At 50.0% G+C, this 11206-nt stretch overlaps 1 protein-coding gene across 7 annotated transcripts; it reads left to right on the forward strand.

Annotated features, from left to right (window-relative positions):
- The first annotated feature begins 4 nt into the window (after positions 1 to 4).
- ATG9B (autophagy related 9B) lies at positions 5 to 10970 on the forward strand. 7 transcript variants are annotated; one of them, XM_072652224.1, is made up of 17 exons: positions 14 to 61; positions 455 to 486; positions 856 to 1226; positions 1602 to 1770; positions 2136 to 2179; positions 2430 to 2494; positions 2783 to 2971; positions 3406 to 3547; positions 5703 to 6457; positions 7031 to 7184; positions 7466 to 7645; positions 8486 to 8734; positions 8971 to 9116; positions 9385 to 9481; positions 9724 to 9847; positions 10077 to 10232; positions 10430 to 10970. In XM_072652224.1, the coding sequence occupies exons 3-16, from the start codon at positions 1224 to 1226 to the stop codon at positions 10214 to 10216; spliced, it is 2457 nt and encodes an 818-aa protein (XP_072508325.1). In that variant the 5' UTR covers positions 14 to 61; positions 455 to 486; positions 856 to 1223; the 3' UTR covers positions 10217 to 10232; positions 10430 to 10970. The 7 variants fall into 7 exon arrangements, with proteins under 7 accessions (XP_072508321.1, XP_072508325.1, XP_072508324.1 ...); XM_072652223.1 differs by having other exon boundaries at positions 24 to 326; XM_072652220.1 differs by having other exon boundaries at positions 5 to 61; positions 455 to 1226.
- The last annotated feature ends 236 nt before the right edge of the window (positions 10971 to 11206 follow it).

The raw sequence follows: 11206 nt of genomic DNA on the forward strand, positions 1-11206 counted from the left end.
GGGGCGGGGCGGGGCCTCGTCAATGTCTCGGTCTTGTTGGGATAAATTGGGAGCTCCCAGGGTGAGTTGGGGGAGGCTTTCCTGAGATATTGGGGAGGTGGATGAGTTGTTTTCGTGTGTAGGTGAAGCATGGGAGCTTTGGACCTTCTCTGCAAGGCTGTCAGAGCAAGCCTATGTCGTGGGTCCAGGAGGCGCTGAGAATTGCCGCGTAACTTCCAGTCTAATGATAGAACGCACCCAATCCCAAAGTTCGCATCTTCATTCTGAACAGATGGGGGGGCAGAAGGGTGCATCAGATCGACTGGATTCATGCTCAGAAAGCGTAGGTTAGAATGTTGGGTTAGCACTCTGTGACCTTGGGCCACAGTCTCCTTATCTGTAAAAGGAAGGTTTGGACCAGAGGGTCTTTAAGGTCATTTTAAACTCTAAATTCTATTATTCTGTCCTATCCCAGGCCCAGGTCTGCTGCATTGAAATCCAGATTGTGTGAGTGGACAGCCATTTGCCTGACATGGAACCTGAGAGCCTGTGGTTGTCCTACCATTCTCCAGGGCACTGGGCTTCCTGTCAGTTCCTAACCATGTACCTGGGTGGCTGAGTCAGCACCTCAGGAATGGGTCTAAAAGGGGAGGCTGAATGCCAGTGTGCCACCTGTCTTTCCTGATGATTCAGGTCTTTAGGAATGAGACTGGATAGACTGGCCCCCTAGGTTCATCTCTCCTGACTGAGTGAGCCAAAGGCCAGCATGGAGATCTCAGCTCAGCACAGCCCTCAGTTCCATCATATCTTACCCCCAGGGGAATCTGAGATGCACATTCTAAGCTGTGGAAGTTGAATGTTTCTTTTCCTCTCCAGTTCACTTGACCTTGCTTCTTGGAAGTCCTGAGGAACTGTTTCAACACTCCTGAGTCAAATATGGGAAGAGGCAAAGGTAGAATGCTGTGAGGCAGAGTTTTGGGAGAGTTGTAGGTGAGGATGGGGGTATGTCTGAACATCATCCAGCTAGTGGGAGAGAAAAGGAATAACTGAGGCTTAGGAGATGTGACCTTGAGGTTTCCCCTGAAGTCTTGGGAGGGACAAGGAGTGGTCAGACAAGTGATTGGGAGTCAGGACGCCTGAGGCCTGCTTATGGCTGAGTCACTCTGTGTTGTTGTCATCCGGAGAATGACAAGCTCTGCTCCCCAGAAAACAACAGCAGTATTTCTGTTGGAGGAAGCAGCCTGATGGTGAGATGGATGGGATGGGGGGGGACAAAGGGGCAGCAAGAGAGATGGGGGGAGCGAGGGCCAGGAGCTACGCTTTTAGCCCCTTTGCTTCCTCCTGCTCGATGTCTGGGGACTGGAAGGGGTAGGATCTCTGTTTTTTCTATGTCTCCAACTCCCTACACAAGAAGCTCCCCTTCCCCATTTCTTGCTTCCATCCCACGGCCCCTTAGCCCAGCTAGGACTTCAGGCATAACTCAGCCCCACATCAGTGACCTCTCAGCCTCAGAAACCTCTTCCCCTCATGGGGAGTCTTCTGGGACCCCTTGCTGTGCTCCATCTGGTCAAAGATCCTACTCTACCCCATGTCTGGCCTCGGTGACTCCCCTTCCCTCACAGTGGTCCCTCCAGAACTCCCCTGGGCTTCGGATGGGCCCCCTGATCCCAGAACAGGATTACGAACGACTGGAGGACTGTGACCCTGATAGGGACTGTGACAACAACCAAGACTCACCCCTCCCAGGGGAGGACCAGGAACCCCTGCTCCATGTGCCGGAGGGACTCAGGGGTAAGTGGGGATGGGGGAAGCAAAGTTGAATAGGTTCTAATATGAGGTGGGAGAAGGTACATCTGAGAGAGGGAGGAGCGTAAGTGGAAGAGAGTCTTCAAGTTTAGAAAGTCCAAGGGACAAAGAAGTTAGAGGTAACAGGCTAGGAGAATGGAGACCACCTAGAATGGTGGCTTAGACTTTAGCATTCAGAGTTCCATCTCATACTTACTAGCTGGGTGTCCTGAATAAGTAATTTCACGTCATGTTAGTCTCCTCTGCTGCAGATAGGGATAATAATATCTACCCCCACAGGGTGGCTGTGAGGAAAGCACCTTGTAAAAAGAAATGAGAGTAATTGTCATCTGTACCTCTTCTCCATCCAGGCTCTTGGCATCACATCCAGAACTTGGACAGCTTCTTCACCAAGATATCTTGTGTGCCCACTGTTGAGGGGAGGTAGTAGTGGGGAGATAGATATAGGCTGAGGAGGGCTGAGGGCTGCGGACCAGGACATTCCTTGGAAAGGAATGGGTGAATGAGAACTTCCAGGGGCTGGACTTCAGGGATGAGTGGTCTGGTTGTGGGCACTTGAGGGGAGGGGGGTTTGTTAAATGTGTTCTGGGGCTTGGGGGAGGTCTTTGATAAATCTCAGCCTTATTCCTTGATGAGTCTGGTACCTCTACAATTATCACCAGCGGAATGGCTTTGCCTGTATGTTTCTGGAGGATGCCTTCCAGTTGGGGTAAGTCCTTTATATTTAGCTCCCATCTCCATCCCCAATTGTTTCCCCTTCCAGCAAAAAGCAGCCCCTCTTCTTAACTTTTCTGTAGCCCCCACCTTCTTCTTTGATCTCCAACTTTCTTTTCTTCTCTCATTTTCCACCCCTTAGGAAGTCTTGGCAGGCTGGGGTTGTTTCCCTGGGATCACTAGGGACCTGGGAGCTGGCCTGACCTTCAGGCTCTGTTCCCAACCCTTAGCATCCTTGGATGCCTCCAGTTCTGCCTTCATCCTTATCCTACTCCACCCACAGACAGTTCGTTTTCATTGTTACCTTCACTACTTTCCTGCTCCGATGCGTTGATTATGATGTTCTTTTTGCCAACCGACCTGTTAACCGTACACGCCCTGGTGCCCCTGGCTCCCACCAGACTGCTGGAATCCTTCACAGCAAGGTGACCCTGTCGGATGCTATCCTGCCTGCTGCCCAGTGTGCACAACGGTGAGTGAAAGCAGAGAACGGGCAGGGGTAGTGAGGCTTGGGAGCCTGGATGGTTCAGGGATTGAGTTAATGACTTCTCCAGAGATCAGAGGCACTGCCACCTCTCCTCATCCTCCGTTCCAGCTACAGCCGAGGCCCAGGCCAGGATGAGCAGAGGGCTAGGCGAGTAAGGCTGAACAGAGACAGTCAGAATGGTGAGAGGAAAGGGACCCAGGGGAATCCCACCTACTCTGTCCTTCTGTCTCCATCTCCAGAGCCAGACCATCCTTCCTATATCCATTATTTCTCGGCCCATTTGTCTAATCTGCTCTTTCTTTCATCCCTACCCCATTCTCTTTGATTCTGGGCTCACTCGTTCTACTATTTACCCCAACTCTAATCTCTTTTGGTAATCAAACCCTAATGCAGTTCACAAATTTTTCTGTCGAAAACAGGATTCATTCCAGCTCCTTCTTGATGGTCCTTTTGTTCCTGGCCTCTGGGTTTTGGCTGTTTCGTCTTCTTCGATCCCTCTGTAACCTCCTGAACTACTGGGATATCCGAACATTCTACAGAGAAGCCCTGCATATTCCCCCAGTGAGTTGGATCAGGAAAAGGATCAGGGTGCTGGGGAAACAGGACATGTTGAGGACAGAGAGCAGAAGGCAAACTAGGAGTGAGGTAATGGGTCAAAGCAGAAGCTGAGTGGGATAAACAGTTTTCCATGGGGATCAGGGAGGTCTAGGACTTCTGTGCTGATAATGGGATTATTGTCAAGCTATCAAATCTTTCTTGACTTCTGCTGTATGCTTGGCTCTGTGGGAGACATTGAAAAGATGAGATATGGTGCCTGCCCTTGAAGAATTTAAAATCTAAGTGAGATGACAAGACTAGTATCTGTGTTACACAACTAGATAATACAAGATGGCTTATGATCAGAATCAGATGGTACAGACATCAGGAGCTCTGTCAAAGGGAGGAACTGAGTAGGCAGAGTGGAATAGTTGGAGAAAGGGAGTAATGGTTGCATAGGATTTGGATAGGTAGAAGGGAGGCCTCATTTTCCATTTTTGCACCTTCCATTTATTTCTCCTATTTCTGTCCTCTGGGGCTGATTGTATTCACATCTGGATTCATAGAATCAGAGAATATTAGAGCTGGAAGAAGTCATAGAAGTCATCTAGACCCAACTTCTCACTCTACAGGTGGGGGATCTGAGGCTCAGGAAGAAGAATGGCTCTCCTATGGTTTTTCTAGAATTAGGAGTCAGTACTGCCCTGTATTATAGTTATTGGTGTCTTTGGAATGACTCTGCCTACTAGACAGTAATAATTAGATATTAAGAGGTAGTGAAGCTTAATGGGTAGAAGACTAGTCTTGGAGTTGGAAAGGTTTACTCTGTCTGTGTCATCATGGGCAAGTCACTTAAGCTCTCTAGTCCCCAGGGAACTTTCAATGACTTGAAGTTATAGAAGAGTAGCCATCTTCCTTAATGGGAGGAGTTTCTTCCCTGGGCTGATGCAATCACAGGTCTCAACTATCACTCACTCCTCCCTTAGACAGTCAGCTCTTAGGGTGCTTTTTTCTATTTCTCATAGCCCTAAGTACTGGGTTGGGCACAGAGTAGGTACTTAATAAATATTTATTTGATGAATGAATTTCTATCCAGGGAATGAGAAATCATTGCAGGTTTCAGAATAGGATAGTGATTTGCTAGATTTGGTGATTTAGGAAGATCAGTCTGGGGCTGTTTGCTGGATGGGATTTGAGGGAAGAGACTGGAAGGAAAAACGTCAATTTTGATGGATGTTGAAATGGTCCAGGGGCCACATGATGACCATCTGGATTAATGCTCAAAGGACCTTTTTTCTTTTTTAGTACATCAGTAAACTGTTCCTTAAATACCTTCTGTGTTTAAGCCCCTATGCTAGGTCCTCTGGAGGTTTTGGTTTTTTAGGGGGCGGATCAGATTCTTGAATCCATTGGTGTAGGAAGTGCTTCATTTCCTTTCCCAAAGACCTCTATCTTCTCTGGAATTCAGAGTCTAACAGTTGCCTGAGGCATGAAGAGATTAATTGAACTGCCCAGGGTCACACAGCCAGTATGTGTTAGACACTACACTTGAATCTATTCCTTCTTAATTCTGAGACCTCCTCTTTCTATTGACCTGTAATCACAAAGCCACCTTTGGCTGAACCAGGCACTATGGGTGGTGATACATTACATAAAACTTGGATTGTGCTCTCAGAGCTCATAGTCTAGCTAGGAGGCCAGAACATAACAGGCATGAGAAGTTGACAAAAAAAAGAAACAAAAAACCCCAACAAAAGTACAAGATGTCCTAAGGCCTGACATGATTTATAGTCAAAGGAATTGTGTAGACAATACAGCTGTAAGAGTTCAGAAGAGAGTGGAAAGGAAGGAAGAAACAACAGGTTTGATGACAGATTGGAAATAAAGGTTAGAGAAAGATAGAAAAAGAGAATTCCAAGGTGACTGAAGCTGTGAACCTGAGTGATGAGAGGAAGATGGTGTGAGACCAGGTTTGAAGACAGAATGATGAAGTTTGTGGTGGGGAGAGAACATTAGTTTGAATTTAGACATGTTGAATAGCAGATGAAACCAAGGTCTTCCAAATGGGGGAGGTGGTCCATATTTGGATGTGAGTCTAGAGGTCATCAAGGAGGGGAAAAATCTCTTTTAGGAGATAGGTCTCACTCTAGGGCTCACTCCTTTTTCCCTCTTCCCTCAGGAGGACCTTAGCAAGGTGCCCTGGGCTGAGGTACAGTCTCGTCTCCTGGCCCTGCAACGTGGTGGTGGCCTCTGTGTGCTGCCACGTCCTCTGACTGAGTTAGATGTTCATCATCGCATCCTGCGCTACCCCAACTACCTGGTGGCCTTGGCCAACAAGGGCCTGCTGCCAGCACATTGCCCTCTGCCATGGGGAGGCAGTGCAGCTTTCCTTAGCCAGGGACTGGCTCTCAATCTTGATCTACTCCTTTTCCGTGGCCCAATTTCACTCTTTCGTGGGGGTTGGGCATTGCCCAGTACTTACAAGCAGAACTGTCAGCGGCGGACTCTTGCTACTCGCCTTCGCCGAACTTTACTACTGCTGGCACTGGCCAATCTGGCTCTTTGTCCACTGGTGCTGGCTTGGCAGGGGTTACATGCCTTCTTTAGCCATGCAGAACTGCTACGGCGGGAGCCCGGGGCATTGGGAATGAGACGCTGGTCCCGCCTGGCTCGCCTGCAGCTACGCCATTTTAATGAACTGCCCCATGAGCTTCGTGCCCGTTTGGCGCGAGCCTACCGCCCTGCTGCCCGTTATTTGCAGGCTGCTGCACCTCCAGCCCCATTGTTGGCCCTGTTGGCCCGCCATGCTGGTTTCTTTGCTGGTGCCTTGCTAGCTGTCCTGTTGGTGCTCACTGTGTATGACGAGGATGTGCTGGCTGTGGAACATGTGCTGACTGCCATGACAGGGCTGGGCGTGGCACTGACTGTGGCCAGGTCAGCAAATGGGGTAGTTCCATCCAACCTTGGGGAGACACTTTGGTCCCTGTGCTGAAGTTTTCTTTACCCCGTCTTTTTAGAGAGTTACCCCAAGGAAACCTGTTCATCCATTCATTCCATTCTCTCAGCTTTTAAGAGTTATACAATTTTAGAGCTTGGAAGGGACTTTGGGTAACATCTGATCCAACTTCCCTGTTTTAAAGGTAGGGAAGCTAAGACCTAGAAAAGGGAAATGACTTACTTGCTTATGGCCACAGAGGTAGTCAGTGACAGAGCTAAGACCAGAACATACATTTCTTGTCTTGAAGGCCAGATCACTATCTGTCATCCCACATTGCTTAACTTTCATAGATTCATAGAATTTTGAGCTGCAAGGACCTCGAAAACTATGTAGACCAATTCCCTAATTTTATAGAAAAGGGAAGTGAGGCAGAGAAAAGTGAGGTGCTTGCTCAAGGACCAACAGCTAGTTAAGGACTGCCAGAGCCAGAAAACAGCTCTCTTGATTTGCAGACTCTGTTTTTCCCCATCAGCCCCCTTTGCCCCATCCCTCTCTTCTCTTTTCTCCAGGTGCTTCATCCCTGAGGATGATCTCTTGGGCCGCTCCCCAAAGTCCCTGCTGCAGGCAGCTCTAGCTCATATGCACTACCTCCCCGAAGAGCCAGGATCAAGTTGGGAAACCAGCACTTACCACCAGATGTCGCAGCTCTTGCAGTATAAGGCTGTGAGTGAAGGCAGCTGGACTTGGAACTTGGTCAGCCCTCAAGGGCCTGGTCAAGAGGGCAGTTGTGGAGTTGAAGGCCTCTCTGGGGAGCAACTGTGGGACCTAATTCTGAGGACACATTGAATCCCAGGCTTCTCAGTGGACCCTCTGGCTGAGGAGTAATTTGGGGACAGTGTGTGCTACTCTGCAATGGTGTCTTTGCACTTAACCCATTCTCTTCCCAGATATCCCTTCTAGTGGGGACATTTTTCCTAGCCACTTTCCCCACTTTATTTTCCTAGGTTTCCCTTGTAGAGGAGCTCCTCTCTCCAGTCCTCACTCCCCTTGCCCTCCTCTTTTGGTTTCGCCCTCGTGCCCTGGAGTTCATCGACTTTTTTCGGCACTTCACTGTAGACGTGGCTGGGGTTGGGGATGTCTGTTCCTTTGCTCTCATGGATGTGAGGCGTCACGGCCATCCTCAGGTTAGATCCCCTCTCTGACCCTTTTTCCTGACTCTTCCTTTCTCTCTGCTAGACTTAGGAGATGGGGGCCCTGAACAAGATGGTATCCATGGGAAGGGGAGGAAAATATCTTTCAGGATAGGACCAGAGTCAGGTCCAAGGGTGTGTGTGTGCTGGGCAGAGGCAAGTTCCATATTTAGAAGTGTGGTGAGCATAGGACGCATTTAGACAATAGTCCTGGGATCTGTCTTAATTGTAGCACCTTGGGCAAGTTGTTTAGCCTTTTCTAGGACCAACTTATTCATTTGTATAATAATAGTAATGACTATAATCATGGTTACCCAACATGTGGAGGTAGGTGCCATTATTATGCCATTTTACAGAGAAGAAAACTGAGGCAGACAGGTTAAGTGATTTGCCCAGGGTTATGTAGCTGGTGTCTGAGGCTGGATTTGAATTCAGGTCCTCTTGACTCTAGGTCTAGTGTGTTACCCACTGTGCCATGTAGCTGTGTAATGTAGTAATCTTTACCCAGCCTATTTCACAAGATTCTCATAAAGATTAAATTCTGATTATGAAAGTGCTTTGAAAAGGACCCAGCAGATTGGCAATGCAATAAAGTGGCTAGACAGTTGGCCTTCCAGTCAGGAGGACCTAGTCCTACTGCCTCTGACATATAGAGAACCCTGGGCAAGTTGTTTACCCTCTAAGTGCCCCAGGCACCAAGCTCTAGTTGGCTGTGAATTGTAGAGCAGTGGCCTGTGGACACTGAGGGAGGTAGCTTCCTTATCCCAGTGAAGTCAGGTTCTGACCAATCATACTCAGTGTCCTGTACATGTAATGGATTATGATTTCTTGCAGTGGCTCTCAGCAGGACAGACAGAGGCATCAGTATCCCAGCGTGCGGAAGGTGGAAAGACAGAGCTTTCCTTGATGCGCTTCTCGCTGGCCCACCCTCGCTGGCGTCCACCTGGGCACAGCTCCCGATTTTTGGAGCAACTTCGGGGCCGGGTACAACAGGATGCTGCTCTCTGGGCTGCCACTCCAGTCCGGTCCCCCCCCACACCTGGTCAAGGTCCCAGCTTTCTAAGTGACTCCACCACATCTTCAGTGAGTGCCTCCTAGCTCCCTCCCTAGTCTTCCTCCTCCTGAACTGCTCCTCTTGACCTTCACAGCCAGTCACTACCCTTTTACCTATAAATGGTCTATAACCTTGACTCAACCCAACTGGTTCCATTCTTATACCTTGTGTTATTCAACTCTGGAACCCTTATCAGTCTGTCCCTTCACTGACCTTATCACCCCAACATTCCCCAAGTACTCTACCACTTTCCTCTTGCTTGTAGCCTGAGGCACTCCTGGCCAGCCTGCTGTTACATCCCCTTCTGACACCCAGGGAACTGAGTCCAGTTGCTCCCTGCCCAGCTGCTGCAACTGCCAGCCTCCTGGTCTCCCTCTCAGGTTCCACATCCCAGACTGGCCATGATCAGAGGTGGGGCTGAGTACAAAGTGTGTTATGTGTCTGGGGAATCAGGGTGGAATGATGGGAGAGGCACAGAGCTGAGATACCTAAGGGAAATCTTGATCTTTTGGGAGGAGCCTGGGGAAGATGGGGGGGGGGGTGGTGTGGAGGATCTGCCCTCTGGGAAGGATGTCACCACAAAATAGTTACTATGGGGAGGTCAAAGCCCATTGAGCTAAAGATGCTGTTCGGAGGTGGCAGAGTGTATCTCTCTGACCTACTGGGCTGCCTGTTTTAGTTGTGTATCTCCAGGAGGTCCTGGGGTCTGGAGCCCTGCCCTGCTTTCAGAACTTGCCTCTGCTGAGATGAGTCTTCATGCCATTTACCTGCATCAGGTGAGCTGGGAACAGGGTAACAAAAAGGGCTGAGAGTGTGTGTGGTGGTAACTAACACATTTGAAGGTTGAGGGGGCAGAATTGCCAGAGGAAATGTGTGTCTAGTGTAGTATGGGAACCAGAGCTACCCCTCCACCCTTCAGTCTCCCCATAGAAACTGTGAGAGCCTTTATGCTTGAAGGGTGGGGTCAAAGAAAGAAGCCAGCCAGTGATGGTGCTCATGCCCTCCCTCCACCACTCAGCTCCACCAGCAGCAGCAGCAAGAACAGTGGGGAGATACTTCAGCCACTCCACTCCCAAGAATCTGGCCCAGCCCTCAGAGGCCATTCACCCCTGAAGATGAGACCTTGACCTGGCACAGTGATGGTAAGAACCTAGCAATTGGGAAGGATTCTTGGAATAGAGGAAGCATTGTGATGCAATGGAAAGAGTCAGAGGCTTTGGGTTCTAATTCTGCCTATTGCTTTTTTACTTGTGTGATCTTCACCTCTATGGGCCTCAGTTTCTCTGTAAAATGAACACTAGATAGCTTTTGAAGTCCCTTCCAGCTTCAGGTCTATCTGAATTCTGTAGGACTGATGGCTTCTTTTCCCAGGTACCAGCCCTACCTCTAGCTCCAGCTCCAGCCCTAGACAACAATGGGGGCCCACAGGAGCCAGTAATCTACCCCTTGGGGAGTGGCAGGAGGAGGGCAAGGTTCAGAAGGAGCCAGAGCTCAATCCCAGCAGTAGCTGAGAAGTCAACCAATTAGGTCAGTATTGCCTGGGGTGGTAAAGACAATGGAAATGACTAGTTAATGGAAAGAGGGTGGTATGGTGGGGGTTATGAGGACCAGGATAGGAAGATAAATTGGGGGAGGGGGTAGGGCAAGGAATATTTTCTCTGGATTTGGGGCACCTGGACATCCTCCATACATCATTCTTTCCTTTCCCGGGTTCTCCATTTCAGTTGGCTGAACGAGGTTGGGAGGACAATGAACCTTCACCTGCTGGCTCTTGTGCAAGTCATCCTAGCTCAGACACCAGGGGTCGAGCCTTGGTGGAAGTTGGCCAGGCACTTGGGGGTAGTAGGAAGTCTTGACCTAGCCCCAGAGAACCAAAGAGAGGGTGTGGGGGGGTGGGTACATGGGAGAAACTGGGGGAATCCCCTGACACAAGATGAAAGGAGGGGGTGCAGGAGATACCTCATCCAGCATCAGACAGATGGCACCTCTTGACCCTGGCAGTGAGACAGAAGCCTCTTTTCATTACCAGACCCACTTTGAAGGGTGGATCACAGGGCATGTCATGATGCTATGTCCCGTGGGAGTTAAACTGGCTGGTAGTGATCAGGCACTAGTCATAGGGGGCAGGAAAATCAAGCTAGGGGGCTTTCATGCTGTTCTCTCCGAGTCTGATGGGACGCAGTGCTGGGGGCGGGTGGGAAGGGGCGGCCTTGGGATCCGACAGAGAGGGGAGGGGGCTGCCCCGGTAATAAAGCACCAAAGGTTTCTGTCGTCTCTCGTGGCTGTGTGTGCCCGGGCAGGGCCCGTGGAGCCTAGTGACATCGCTGGCATCGGCCCACAGCTGGGCAGGGGTGGCGAGGCCCGGTGGGCCAGCACAACACCCGCAGGACGATGCCGGGCATCCCGGATGGGGCATAAGAATAAAAACGTTCTTGGAGGAGGGGAGCCCGAGGGCTCCGCGTCACAAGGTGGGAACGCCGCCCAACCAGGGAGGGGGCTTA

The sequence above is a fragment of the Notamacropus eugenii genome, chromosome 3 (assembly GCF_028372415.1).
Source record: "Notamacropus eugenii isolate mMacEug1 chromosome 3, mMacEug1.pri_v2, whole genome shotgun sequence".
Taxonomy (NCBI): domain Eukaryota; kingdom Metazoa; phylum Chordata; class Mammalia; order Diprotodontia; family Macropodidae; genus Notamacropus; species Notamacropus eugenii.

Excerpts from the sequence above, each read along its gene's own strand:
- ATG9B (XM_072652218.1), top strand. The coding sequence starts at position 1,224 with ATGGTGAGATGGATGGGATGGGGGGGGACAAAGGGGCAGCAAGAGAGA. Across the intron at positions 9,482-9,723 it reads ATGCCATTTACCTGCATCAG|CTCCACCAGCAGCAGCAGCA; the intron begins GTGAGCTGGGAA and ends TCCACCACTCAG. Across the intron at positions 9,848-10,076 it reads CTTGACCTGGCACAGTGATG|GTACCAGCCCTACCTCTAGC; the intron begins GTAAGAACCTAG and ends TTCTTTTCCCAG.